This window comes from Carya illinoinensis, chromosome 10 (genome assembly GCF_018687715.1).
Source record: "Carya illinoinensis cultivar Pawnee chromosome 10, C.illinoinensisPawnee_v1, whole genome shotgun sequence".
NCBI classification, from domain to species: domain Eukaryota; kingdom Viridiplantae; phylum Streptophyta; class Magnoliopsida; order Fagales; family Juglandaceae; genus Carya; species Carya illinoinensis.
Window position 1 is genome coordinate 20979984 of NC_056761.1, and position 15161 is coordinate 20995144.

General features: G+C 39.3%; 2 protein-coding genes across 2 annotated transcripts; both read right to left on the bottom strand.

Annotated features, from left to right (window-relative positions):
* Positions 1 to 6792: 6792 nt before the first annotated feature.
* Positions 6793 to 8915, bottom strand: LOC122278531 (transcription factor MYB8-like). The gene is made up of 3 exons (XM_043088712.1): positions 8780 to 8915; positions 8164 to 8293; positions 6793 to 7342 (listed from the first exon to the last, which is right to left on the bottom strand). The coding sequence occupies exons 1-3, from the start codon at positions 8913 to 8915 to the stop codon at positions 6793 to 6795; spliced, it is 816 nt and encodes a 271-aa protein (XP_042944646.1).
* A 4595-nt stretch (positions 8916 to 13510) lies between these two features.
* Positions 13511 to 14809, bottom strand: LOC122278532. The gene has a single exon (XM_043088713.1). It carries the CDS (start codon positions 14807 to 14809, stop codon positions 13511 to 13513), a length of 1299 nt encoding a protein of 432 aa, XP_042944647.1.
* Positions 14810 to 15161: the final 352 nt, after the last annotated feature.

Below are 15161 nucleotides of genomic sequence, written 5' to 3' on the forward strand. Positions count from 1 at the left end.
TGCATAAATAACCTTAGACCCGTTTGGGAATTAGTGTACATTTAGGTGTACATTAATTCCTGAATTGTCCAGTGTGGACAGTTTGAGATTATATTATCTGTATTGCACATAAACGTTATTCATACTTTGAACGTTTAGTATGAAATTTCGGTGTCTTCCTCATTTGTTCTTCGGGTATACTGTTCTTAGGGTCATAATCCCTATATGTGAACATGTATACTTGGAGAACTATGGGGAAGTGCTGCCGAAATTTTTACTAACGTTCAAAGTAGTAGAGTGACGGGAATTGTGCAATATGGAGAATATAATCTCGAATGGGATAGGACCAACTACCTTGAGAAAGAGTACTTTGAACATGATGTATCATGACATGCATGTGTATTTAACTTTACCTTAATTACTAAAAAATTAGATGTTTTTAGAAATGGATAAAAGTTGGATGCGTCTACGCGATAGACTTGGAAAAGATTACATACCCTATGCGCGTGGAGTAAGGGCTTTCATTGATTTTGCAAAGGCGTCTGCTGATAGTCGTGGTTACATTAAGTGTCCATGTCGAGGTTGTAAAAATTTGTGTGCGATCGGATTGGATGAAGCTGAAAGTTATATATTTGTGAATGGTATGGTTTTGGGCTATACTCGATGAGTACTGCATGGTGAGCCATATGCTGAATCAGCAGATGACTTATTCAGTCAGCGGGAAAATTTGCACAACGTGGATGATGATTATGAGCGAGATGAGATGGAGGAGATGTTGAGTGACATTGGAGCTGGGATGTTTATGGATGAGGTTGACGACAATGGCTCAAGTGGGCGACGGAATGATTCAGATAATTTTCCATAAATGTGGGAAGATGCAAAGCGTGAGCTTTATCCAGGTTGTACAAAACATTCTAAAATGTCGTTTATTGTGCGGTTGCTTCACATAAAATTATTGTGTGAAATGTCAACCAAAGCAATTAACATGGTATTAGACTTATTTAACGAAGTGCTTCCCGAAGGATCTGCATTGCCGAAGAACTTTTATGAAGCGAAACAGTTGAGAAAGGGATTAGGATTTGAGTATAAGTCCATACATGCGTGCAAGAATGATTGTGTTTTATTTTGGAATGAGAACGAGGAGAAACAAGCATGTCCTGTATGCGGAGAGTCGAGGTGGAAGGATAAGAAAAGCGTTCCGGTTAAAGTATTGCGATATTTCCGATTGAAACCCCGGTTGCAAAGATTATACATGTGTAAGAAAATAGTGGATTTATGAAGTGGCACAAAGAGAAAAGAGTTCAAAATGATGGATTTATGAGGCACCCTGCTGACTCACTTGCGTGGCAATCTTTCGATAATCAGTATCCAGAGTTTGGGATAGAAGCAAAGAACGTGCGTCTCGGACTCACAACTGATGGATTCAACCCTTTTGGAAATATGAGTGCAAGTTATAGCACTTGGCCTGTAGTGTTGATTCCGTACAATCTTCCACCATGGAGGTGCATGAAGGCGCCCAACTTTTTGTTAACTTTGCTTATCCCCGGCCCGAGATCACCTGGGAATGACATTGACGTATATTTGCAGCTGTTGATTGAAGAATTGAAAGAGTTATGGGAAGCAGGCGTCAGAACTTATGATGCATCCACATCAACAACTTTTCAGATGCATGCTGCGGTAATGTGGACGATAAATGACTTTCCGGCATATGGGAATCTTTATGGCTGGAGTACTAAAGGAAAGTTAGCGTGTCCGACGTGTAATAAAGAAACTACTAGTGAGTGGTTAAAATATTCTCAAAAGTTGTGTTTCATGGGTCATCAACGTTATCTACCAACTAATCATGCATGGAGAACAGAATCTGCTAAGTTTGATGGACGCGTAGAAGATAGAATTGTGCCAAATGAGTTGTCTGGGGAAGAGATCCTGGAACAATTGGTACATGTGGCAGCGAACAATTTTGGCAAAGGTCGGGGAAAGAACAAGAGAAAACGAGGCGTAGCAGAATTGAATTGGACAAAGCGTAGTATTTTTTTTGAGTTGCCTTATTGGTCGTCCTGCATGTTGCGACATAGTTTGGATGTAATGCATATTGAGAAGAATATTTGTGATAATATACTGGGTACATTGATGAGCATCAATAAAAAGACGAAAGATACGATTAAGACAAGGAAAGATCTTGAGAGAATGGGAATTAAACATAATTTGCATTTACGAGTGGATGGTGAGAGGGTGGTCATGCCGCATGCATGTTTTACAATGACAAGGGAGGAGAGGATGGACTTCTGCAAATGGTTGCAAGGTGTGAAGTTGCCAGATGGTTATGCTTCAAATATCAGTAGATGCGTAAGTCATGATGACTGGAAAATTGGTGGATTGAAAAGTCATGACTGTCACGTATTTTTACAGAAGTTATTACCGGTGGGAATTCGTGGGAAGCTAACATCTCCTGTACGTGTTGCCATAACTGAACTGTGTATGTTTTTTAAGGATTTGTGTGCTCGGGTAGTGAAGCGAGATATGCTGTAGAAACTGGAAGAAGACATTGCTACTATACTATGTAAATTTGAGCAAATCTTTCCACCGTCATTTTTTGATGTCATGGTCCATTTAGCAATACATTTACCTCGGGAGATCATGTTGGGTGGACCAGTACAGTTCTGTTGGATGTATCCAGTTGAAAGATATTTAGGTCGACTGAAGCGCACTGTTGGGAATAAAGCCAGAGCTGAGGGTTCAATAGCAGAGGCCTATATACACGATGAATGGTTAACATTTTGCTCTTTATATCTTCATGGTGTTGAGACACGATTTATTCATCAAGAACGAAATGCTGATCTTGCTGCTTCGCCTTCTCATGAGCTATCAGTGTTTTCTCAGAATGTACGACCTTTGGGTGCACAAACGGGTTACGATTTACTTGATACAGAGTTGGGTAAAGTTCAGTGGTACGTACTAAATAATTGTCAGGAGATTGATCACTATCTCAGGTATGTCGTTGTACAAGGTTTAAATAATTCTAAAGATTATATACAACTTTAACTATTGTTATGTAAAATAATATGATAATATATACTATACAGTGAGCACATGGACAAACTTAAGATGGAAGGCGTCGAGGATATAGTGGCAAGACACGAGTCAGAATTTTCTGGATGGTTTGAACAACGTGTATGAACTAAACTCTATACTATATGTTACATGATGAAAGTTTTAACTCTAGCTAATATTTAATAAATGACATTATTTAAATTGTTAGATATTGGAACAACGTGCTCGTGATCCCGAATTAGTCTCTTTTGAATTGTATGCATTGGCCCGTGGTCCATCAAACAGAGCACTTCAATACACTGCATGCACAGTTCGAGGTTATAGATTCCATACTCTGGACTGTGAACGTAATAGAAAAACTCAAAACTGTGGTGTCTTGGTCGAGGGGAGTCATGGAACAGATGATATTGATTATTATGGTGTCATTCGTGATATTATCGGATTGAAATATCTGGGTGGGTCTATAACATATGTCTTCAAATGTGATTGGTGGGATCTAGGCGATGGTCGGGATTCGATATATAGGGATAATCATTTTACGAGTGTCAATACTGCATTTAAATGGTACGAAGATGATCCATTCGTAGTGGCTTGTCAAGCTACTCAAATCTATTACTTGATTGATCCAATGAAAAGTGCTGATGAAGATAGTGGAGAGATAACTTGGCGAGTTGTACAAAAATTTGTCCCTCGAAATATATATGAAGTAGGAACGAGTGCAGATTACGATAATAGTGGAGATGAAGATGACACTCTAAATGTAGAGGCCTACCAGGAAGATGGAGGAGGGGGTATTAACTTATTTGTTGACCTCGGTGCACTCGAGTTGCTCCCCTTATGTAGAGATGACGTCCCACTCATCCATCTCGACCCGTCTTCATTAAATTATCACTCAATTGAAGAAAGTGAGAAAAGTACAGAAGAAGAGTCAGAAGAAGAAGACGAACAAGAATCCGGGGGGGAAGTGGATAAGGATGACGAACAAGAGCTTGATGATGATGACGAAGATGTTATACAGAGACATTCTGAAACAAACATGGAAAATACATCTGAAGATGAAGACTAAAAGTACTAAAAAGTTTATTCATATACAGCCATTATAGAATTTTATAATAAATATAAATTTATTCTAATAATATTTTTTTGTTATATATAATCATTTCCAAGTATGCCGCCAAAAAGACAAAGGAGAAATGTGCCTCCTCCACCGAGTCCAAGTCCTGAACCCATTGAGGACTCCCCACCTGAGGAGTCTGTTCCCGAAGATGAAGTTAACATTACAGAGAACGATGCACAGTCGACACCTACCAGTAAGGAATGTTTACGTTAATACTATATATACTTGAAGATGTTTGTTTCAATAAATAATATATATAACCTTCAAAATTATACTATCATCTATTAGTTGATGAACAATTGGCTCGTCGCGGTCGTGGCTATACACGCGGCATCTCACTTGAGAAAAATCGAAGGCATGGTAAATTGAAAATCACAATTCCTGATAATTCCACTGGAGGAGTGAATGATAGTGCAGCAGCGCTTTCCTCCTATATTGGCACAGTAATTCGAGCTTACGCTCCATTTTATGTGCGCTCCTGGAGAGATGTGCCGAATGAGATTAAGGAACACATTCGGAGTCGTGTGCTGGTGAGTTTACTTATTATATCATTTTTTTCACCTACATTAGTTTATTATATTTTTAACGTTCCTAATTTATAATTAGGATGAATTTGACCTCGACTTTGGTCGTAGCGAGGATTTGAGAACTGTGAATGAGTTAATGGCTACACTATTCCGACGTCACAAGGGACGAGGTCACGACCATTTCAAGAAATTTGAGACGTTTGAAGAGGCTGCACAGTCCCCTTTCCAGCAGATGAAATTAGACGACTGGATAAAGTGTTGTGATCTTTTTGCCTCTCCAGAATATCAGGTATTCTAGAATTATTTTCTATAATTATTTACATTTATATTTGTTGTTTATATTATATGTATGTACATATATTACAATTAACGGTGAGAATTATTTTTGTAGCACTTAAGTTCTACAAATGCAAATAATAGATCTGCTCTGACTATTCACCATCGTGCTGGTTCAAGATCATTCCATCGTCTTGCTGAAAAAATGGTAATTAATAAACGTAATAATTCATATTTTTTCTTATTATTCTTTTATATAAGTACTAATATTGTCTTTTTCAAATTGCTAATGTCGTTTTCTTAGAAACGTGATGATCCTGAAAACTTTTCCCTCATTCATGTCTATGCTGCTGCTCACACTAATGAGCATAGTGAGTGGATGGATCCTGCAGCTGCAATTAATTATGTAAGCGGTGTTCCTTTTGTTGAATAAATTATGTAACATGTGATTAAATTATTTTTTATTTGTATTTCTTTTAATATGTTACTTATTGTGTGTTTTGATCTTTCAAACTGCAGGGAAAAATGATGGAGATGCAGTCAGCTTCTGGGGATTCCTCTCCTAGTGACTTGGACATTTTTTCACAGGTGCTTGGGCCCAACTCTAGTATGGCAAGAGGTTTGGGACGATCTTTCAAGCATTCCGGTTCATCTTCCTCAACCTCATCGACATCACAAATTAATAATCTTACCAAAGATTTAGAAACTGTACGACGCGAGAATGAGTATATGAGATCTAGACAGCAAGAGTTGGAGTCCCTCTTAGAGCGACTGTCTCATTTAGAGACGCGTTTGCAGGACCAACAAAGAGAACATGAGGAAAGAATCCGTAGTGAGGTCCAAGAGCAAGTGCAGCGGGAGATGATGCTGCAAATGGAGCGTGTTATGTCATTGCAACAGAATCGTGCTGGGCGAGGAAAGAAAAAGAAATGAATCTTATTTCTATATTACGTTTTTTACATCTGATTTGAAAACAGTTTCAAACACTATTGGTTGTGAAATATGTACTGTAATGTGAAACAATTGGTTTGTTTATTAAGTGGATGAGTTTAGCATTTCTGATATGTACGTTCGAATGTAAAAAAAATAAGTTTCAACAGTATTAAACGTTCGAAAATACGTTCGAACGTAACCTTACAAAATAGTAACAAAACGTTCGAACGTTTAACCCCAATTTAAAAAAGCGTTCGAATGTCAAAAAAGTTTAACGTTACAAACATCCGAACGTACACTTTACGTTCGAACTCTACTCAATTAACATTCGAATTAACGTCCGAACGTCATGATACAAACGTTCAGACATTATTTCATTTTCGTTGGATTCGAGATTCGAATGTAACGTTCGCACGTATAAACGTTCGAACGTTTACATTATACGTCCGAACTATAATCAACTAACGTTAGCTTTTCTCGTTCGGATGTCAGCTCCTCTTTTTTACGTTCGAACGTATAATTATAAGTTCGAACGTTATATTCTGTGACGGATTCTAACCATCACAGAAAATCATACGTTCGAACGTTATTTCAAACGGCACATCTCCAACCGTCACTAAAATTATTTTTAGTGACGCTTGTACAGTAAACTGTCACCAAATGTAATCCGTGACGCACATTACGTGACAGTTGTTGTGACGGTCAGAAACCGTCACCAAATATATTTCGTGACGTTTTTTGCATTTCTTGTGACAGTTTCATCTGTCACTAAAACCTATTTTTGTTGTAGTGATGCATGATGCGGCTAATTTTCAAACTAACCATTAGAAGATAAGGTTCACAACTTCCACTAGCTCAAAACAACACTTGATCAAAGACACTATCAGTGGATGATCACATGCATTTCTGCTACTCACATTGATCATTAATCGACCCAAAATCATAGTCAGCATCATAGCAAACATCTGAATACATTGGCTCTTGGGGGCACCTCGCAGTAGTTGGAGCCATAATTCCGGGGTCTGTTTCAGGCATGAATATGTCCTGGAATGAAAAATATGGCTGCTCCCATATACTTTGGATTATTTCAGATGCGTTGGACGAGCTAAAATTGATCTCGTCATGACCTATCAAGCATTGATTTCTAACATCTTCAACTGGAGGATCAGTACTGCTTGAAGAGGAGACATCAATATTAGTGGACATATAGATTTGTGGTGACGTCGGGATACCTTTAATGCCACCCATGTTTGGCACTTTTGGGGAATCGCTAAGTAGGAGATCTTGATTCCCAGAAGAATCATTCTTGTTAGCTTCAACTTCCTCGGACGTTTTCACCATTTCTGATATAGTTGTTGATGACGAATTTTTCTTACTGAGCTTTTTCAGGTGGGCGTGCCAGTAATTTTTGATTTCATTGTCAGTTCTTCCTGGAAGCTTTGCAGCAATTGTAGACCATCTAAAATAAAATGAAGATAGTAAGGCCGACATTATCAAGTACTGCTGCAGTTTACAAGTTCGAGGTATTTTTATTTACAATATCTTCAACATTCGGATTTAACTGAAGTACTGATCTGAAAGGTTTTGCTTTTCCATCTTCAAGAAGCGATATATGTTGTAGTTTATGCGTTTGATGTCAATTGTGAGAGTTTAAGCAATGCTAATTCGATTCAAAAGTTAAATATTGTTGTTAACTTCAAACTGATTCTAAAAGCCAGCCAGACTTCAAGTTCAATCTGCATTTAGAGTAGTTGTCAATGAAAGTCCGAAATTTAGAATCTCGTGATTATTTCCCTCTATATTGGCCCTAGCTAAACATCAAAAGCTTAAGAGTTGAACTACAGTAAATCTTAACCTCTCTCCATAACTGCCGTCCTCGTACTTCCCTGTTTTTTCAAATTATAATGCACTTCAGACATGTACGTAGTTCTGCATGTAGCGTCAATCATGATGAGACTTTGAATGTCAATTCTTTTGATAAGACTCGCATGACCTTAGATATGAATAAACAATATTGTACGTTTCAGCTCAAAAAACATTATAAAAAATAAAATAAAGAAGAAAAATAGAGAGGGAAGATATATAGCTATTTTCGCTTATAGCATGTCCAATTTTTTTAAGTATCCTGCATCCATCTGAACTGAAATCCCACCCCAAAAAAAAAAAGAAAAAAAAGAAAAGAACTTTGTTGTACATAAATATATATAAAATTAATATAGCGAGGTGTTCATTTAAGAAACTGTATAGTTTCTATATATATAGAATTTGAAATATACTTACCGATTTCCCAGCAGTTCATGCCACTTAAGTATAGTTTCTTGGTCTTCATGGCTGAAGCATCCCCGCTTAATGTCAGGCCTAAGGTAATTCATCCATCGGAGCCTACAACTTCTTCCGGATCGGGTCAAATCTAAAATAAAATAAAGTGTTATGAAAAAAATGTAAATAATTAAAACAAAATCTTTCTATCAAATGATTTAAACTTTTAAAATAAGTAATAATTTTATATGATATCAAAACAAAGGTTTCGAGTTCAAATTTTGACTCTACACTTAAATTGTTTAACTAAATATTGCACATGTTGGGCCAATACTTATACGTAAAAGAAAGCTCGTTTCATAAATAAATGAGAGTTAAGATAATGAGAAATAAGCAACAAAAAATTTACTTATTCTTATCAACTTAAATTTTTGAGACAAGTTATAATTATATGGGGTAAGAAAAAGCAAGAAAATTTGTTAATTAATCAAAGTATGTATAATATAATATTGATCACAGGCTGAACACGTACGCATATACGTACACCCAAAACAAGTATTGCATGCATGCAGACACCCCGAATGATAAAGCTAATAGAAATATATATAACGTTTAAGATCATCTGCTAATTTCCTACCGGCAGCTTCAGCCATCTTACTCCAATTCCAAATACCGTATCGCTTAATGTAGGCTTTCAACCTCTGGTCTTCTTCAGGACTCCATGAGGCTCTTGATCTCCCGGGCATTTTCTCACCATCCGAAGTATTCGTCATCATGATCTCTAAGTACGTAGTACTGCTCGGATATTTCAACTTGCAGAGGCCTCAAAACCATATAAATATGTACGAATATTAACTGCTTCGTAGTGTCATAGGTTTGATAAGTCAAAAACGTGTTTGAAAGTTTTAGTTTTTCCTGGGCCAATGGTTTCCAAAGATAAAAAAGAAAGCTTATTTTATAAGGTCCTGGAGCCAGGTCATAATACTTTATTTTTATTTTTGTGAAGGATCACATGGGCAAGTTGAAATATGTGTTTTTTATTCCGTCAACGATCGAGAAACAATATAAGGTCAAGCCAATGGAGAGCGTTGTTGTATTAGCCAATCATCAAGACGATATTAAGGGGAAGGTGCATGGAGCTGGATGGCACCGAAGTTACTTGAGTAATCGCCTTAACTTGAAAAATTAGTAAATATTTTAAGGTAATATTCCAAAACTAGTTTTTTTTTTTTTTGATAACATCATACTTTCATTCACCTTCAAGGGAAAGATGGAACATGATTACAAAGAGGTCTAACGACCAATCCATTTGAGCTCTCACCAAGCTCTAAAGATTCCCTAGCTAGACCGTGAGCAAACTGGTTGCCACTACTCCTCCTAACAAAAGTCACCTTCCACTGGGACAAGTTGGACAGAACCATCCTAGTATCTAACAAAACCATGCCAACTCTATCCCACCTCTCAGAAAGGTGGTTGATCCCTGCCACAATCTGGAGAGCATCTCCTTCCAGAACAACCGAGCTCAATCCCAGGTCCCTTGCCATGGAAGCTGCATGAAAGGCTCCCAATGCTTCAGCCAACACAGGTTCAGCCAAGCAGGAAACAGAGAGCTTCTTAGTGGCCAAAGTGGAACCTTCATGGTCTCGGGCCACTAGACCTATTCCAACCCTGCCCTGTCCCACACTCACTGCGGCATCCCAATTTATTTTTACCCAACTGATGGAGGAGGGGTCCATCTCGAGGGGTGAATAGAGGCCACTTGAGGTTTAACCTTCCTACTAGCTTGAGCTGACTTGTACTCTTCTAAGTACTGGGTTGCTTGCCTCAGTAGAAAGTTTGGGTGCAAGAAAGACCCTTCAAACAGCAATTTGTTCCTTCTTAACCAAATGTTCCTTGCAATGACTGAAAACATGTCAAGTAAATCCCTTTTGCACTGTAGGATGAGTCGTTCATACAACTCTTTGAAGCTGGCCTCCCTCAAAGAGCTTTTTTGAAAAAAGATATGGCCTTGACTCCAAACATCCATGGCTGAGCTACAGCTCCATAGAGCATGGATGGTGGTTTCCTCTTCTCTGCAGCAGATGGGGCACAAAGGTGAGTCCAGTACCTTCTTCTTGAACAGGTTGAGCATGGTGGGAAGAGCCTCAAGGCATGCACGCCATAGGAAAGTTTTAGTGGAACTAGGGACCTGCATCTTCCAGCATTCAGTCCAGCTTCTCTGAGTCTGTGCCCCTCCTGATGATTGACCTCTAAGCATTTCGATAGCCTCTTTTTGCATATGATAAGCGCTTTTGACAGTGAAAGAACCATCTTTGGTGCCCAGCCAAATTAGTTTATCTTCAATACCCGAGGAGCTAATGGGAATTTTAAGTACCATAGCAGCTGTATCTGGGTCAAAAACCTCTGAGATCAAACCTCTATCCCATTGTCTAGTCTCACTGTTAATCAGTCTTTCCACTTTATCATCCTCCTGGAGAATCTGAACTGGAGATTGGACCGTGTATGTAGTAGGTTGAGGCAGCCACCTGTCTTTCCATATTCTAGTTCTAGAGCCATTTCCAATGCGCCACAATGAGCCTTTATTCAGCAGACCCTTTGCTGCACAGAAGCTTCTCCATATGAAGGAAGGTCTATTTCCCACTTTGGCTTGGAAGAAGTCATGTTGTGGATGATACTTCAATTTCAGAACTTGAGCAGCTAGAGAATTTGGGTATTGAACAAGTCTCCACCCTTGTTTTGCCAGCAATGCCAAATTAAAAACCTCAAGGTCTCTAAATCCCAACCCTCCTGTGGCTTTCGATCTACTCATCTGACCCCAAGACACCCAGTGTACCTTTCTTTCATTATGTAGATGGCCCCACCAGAAGTGTTGCATAATTCTGTTTATATCACTTAGCAAAGCTTTGGGCATTTTGAAGACCCCCATGCAATAAGTAGGGAGGGCCTGTACCACAGCCTTAAGAAGAATTTCCTTGCCTGCATGTGAGAGGAACTTATTTTTCCAGTTTCCCACTCTTGCTTTGATTCTATCGATAATGCTCTTGAAGGAAGCCTTCTTGGATCTACCTATGAGAGCTGGTAGGCCAAGGTACTTTTCATAGCAAGATGAAGATCTGGTACCTGCAAGGCTTAAGATGTATTCTTTTGTAGCTGTTTTAGTGTTTGGGCTAAAAAAGATAGAGGTTTTTGTTTTATTTAGCTTCTGGCCAAATGCTTCCTCATAGAGGTTTAACAGAAAATGGATAGAGGACCACTCCCTTGCATTAGCTCGACAGAATAGCAAGCTATCATCCGCGAAAAATAGATGGTTGATGCTGAGTTTCCCCCTGCTAATTGGAAAGCCATGGATCATTTTGGATTCTTTAGCATGGTTTAACAGACAGCTTAACACCTCAGCCACCAAAATAAACAAGTAGGGAGAGAGAGGATCTCCCTGTCTAATGCCTCTAGAAGGATTGAAGCTGCCTAGTGACTTTCCATTAATAAGAATATCATAGGACACAGTAGAAACACATTGCATGATTAGACTAATCCATCTGCTATTGAAACCCATTTTTTCCATTACCTTCCTCAAGAACTCCCACTCCACCCTATCATAGGCCTTGCTCATGTCTAACTTGATAGCCATATAGCCTTGCTGCCCTTTGCCTTTAGTGGACATTGAGTGAAGAGTTTCGAAGGCTACAATGACATTATCAAGGATCATTCTCTCGGGTATAAAAGCACTCTGTGTAGGGGCAATGATGAGGGGAAGGATCTCCTTCAGCCTGTTGGATAGAACTTTTGAGACCACTTTGTAGATGACATTACAGAGGGAGATAGGCCTATAATCCAGTACTTTCTGAGGATTCTTAATTTTTGGAATTAAGACAATGAAGGTATTATTAATGGGAGAGATCTCACCACCTTCATTTAATATTTCCAGAACTGCTTTAGTGATATCCTCTCCTACAACTTCCCAATGAGACTGGTAAAATAAGGCTGGAAAGCCATCCGGGCCAGGAGCTCCCATAGGATTCATCTGAAAAAGAGCTGCCTTTATCTCTTCTGCTGTATACTGTTCGGTTAGCTTGGAATTCATCTCTCTATCAACCCTGTGATGGACGTGATTCAAACAGACATCCAAACCTCTTGGACTAGATGAGGTAAAAAGGTCTTGGAAATATTGGGAAAATACAGCAGATATTTCTCTCGGATCAGTGGTTTCAATGCCCCCATCCTTTATAATTTTTTGGATTTCATTGTTTTTCCTTCTCTGATTAGCACACCTGTGGAAGTATTTTGAGTTTCTGTCTCCATCTTTGAGCCAAGCCTGTTTTGCCCTCTGTTGCCACTTCAAATTCTCTTCCTCTAGAGCTTTGTCAATAGCCTTTTTTAGAGCCTTGATAGCTGCTGTATCTGACCCAGTGTTCGAGTCTTGTAACCTGGACAGTAGTTTCATATCAGTCTGGATGTCCCTCCTTTCCTTCCTTAGAATTGAACTCCATTGATTTAGAGAGTCCTTACATCTCCTAAGCTTTCTCACAACTGAATGGATCTTTGAACCCTGCTGGGTATCCTGGTTTGACCAATTGGATTTAATGATGTTGTTGCAATTCTCATGCAGGTTCCAACTTGCCTCAAATCTGAAGATCTTTTCTCTTTTTGTCTCTGCACCAGTTTCCCATCTTACTCTCCTTCTTGCTGTGATCATTAATGGGCAGTGGTCCGAGGTTTGAGCTGCTAGAGCATTGACACTACATTCAAAGAATAGACTAGTCCACGACAAGTTTCCCATGACTCTATCTAGCCTCTCCTTTGTGAATTGGACTCCCTCTCTATTATTGGACCAGGTGAATTTTGAGCCTTCATAGCCTAAGTCACTTAGGCCACTCCACTGTACTTCTAAAAGCTTCCATTTGAGAGTTTGGTCTACTGGCTGCACCTACTTTTTCATGGTGGTGCAGGATCTCATTAAAGTCTCCAAAGCATAGCCAAGGTTTGTTCTCTTTAGGGCTGATCATCTTCAATAGCTTCCAACTGTCCCCTCTTTTTGCTGTTTCAGGAGAGCCATAGAATCCAGTGAGCAACACTTGCTGTCCACTTTCCTGATTAGCCATGGTCATCGAAATGTGACTTTGAGAGTAGTTTTCTAAACTGAACTCCATACTGTTTTTCCACATGAATGCTAATCCTCCACTTAGGCCTCTGCTATCTACCACAAAGCAGCAGTCAAAACCCAGTTTTCTCCTCACCTCCTCCACCCTCTTTCCACCACATTTTGTTTCCATCAAAAAAATAAACTCGGGCCACTTTGTCCTCACCAAGAGGCTTAGTTCTCGAATTGTATGGGGGTTCCCAAGCCCCCTACAATTCCAACTAAAGCCTCTCATTTCTGTTGGTGGGGCTGCCTAGCAGCCTCCACCTGGTTTATACTGTCATTATTAACATCAGGGTCTTTTCTACCTTTGGCCTTCTTGTTTTTTAAAGGTAACTCCGATTGTCCAGTCAAGCTTCTTTTCCTGTTGCCTTTGCTATTTAAATCCGTATCCATAGGGTTAGAAGGAAAAACCTCTCTTGCTTTTCTTTTCCAGGTGGCCCCTCTCTGTCTGGTCATAACCCCAATACTGTTAGGCACTTCCACTATTAGGCTAGACTTATCCTCATTCATAGGAGCAATTAGGGAATCTGTCTTTGAAGAGTTTCCAGAAATAGAAAGAATAGCATCCTCTTTATATTGGTTACCCCTTTTAGCGTTGTTTACCAAAACTTGATAGCTTGGGTTCTGAAGAACTTCCACTGAGGCTAAAGCTTCTTCTATCCTTATGTCCTTCTCACTGCTAGCTTCCTTATCCCTACCCCTGACTTCTTCGGATTGCTGTCTTTGCTGTTGGTTCCTACCACCAAATGTACCCCCATATTGTCTAGCCTCAAAAATCTTAGAGTTCAGTGGTTGTGCCCTGAGCCATGGTCCGAACTGCAAAGGCTTTGCCTCTGGGCTTTGTGAATGATCCCTCTGCAGTGTGCAGTTTTTGCCTTTATGAGCAATAATGCCACATTGAAAACAGAACGCCTGCAGCCTTTCGTACTTCACAGAGATCCAGTGTTTTCTATTATTAAGTTCCATCCACTTTCCACGTAGAAGGGGTTTGTGTAAGTCGACAGCAACTCTTACTCTCATGCATTTCCCCCATGCAACCCCATCGGAGTCAGCATCCACTCTAATGACATGGCCAACCGAGGAACCCAAATGAATCCCTACTTCTTCAGTCATTGCTCCCCACGGCAGACTGTGAAGTTGGACCCAGAATGGTTCGAATTGAAATCTAGTGGCATTTAAAGAATCATCCTCGTCCATTTCTAAAAATGCCACCAGATTTCTATCGAAGAACCATGGTCGTCCTCCTAGCACTTTTTCTTTATCAACCAGAAGTTGAAATTCGATTAGGAATTTGTGTTCTCCTAAATCTTTGAACTTTACCCATCCCTCCAATCTCCAAACTTGCGACATTGTTGATCTGAAAGCTTCATGGTTTATACCTTTATCAGACATGACACTCCCAACTATACAATGTTTTCTACGTAAGAAATTCTTTTCAGACCTAGCAGATGGAATTTTTAGCACTTCACTTTCTGTCGAGGACAGGTTCAGTCTTTCCCATCTCTTTGCAAGGTCTTCTTCTTCCATCGTGGGATGTTAACAGCCAAGAACTTGATAAAATAAAGCACCAAGCTCTCCGAGGAGAGACAGGACCACCCTGCAACAGCCGGGGGACTAAAAACCTTACTCTGCCTCAGACTCAGACGAGAAAGAGAGAGAGAAGGACCTGAAATGGTAGATTCCAAAACTAGTTGAACATTAATATATAAATATATATTATATATATATATTTATATATAAGATACGTACCAGTTATCGAACGGCTAATAATAAAAGTACTTCATCGTAGGACGAAGAAATCATCCATAAATGACTGTTTAATTAATTAACAACTCTCTTCATTATTATGAGATATGATATTCTTGATTAGCTAGAATTA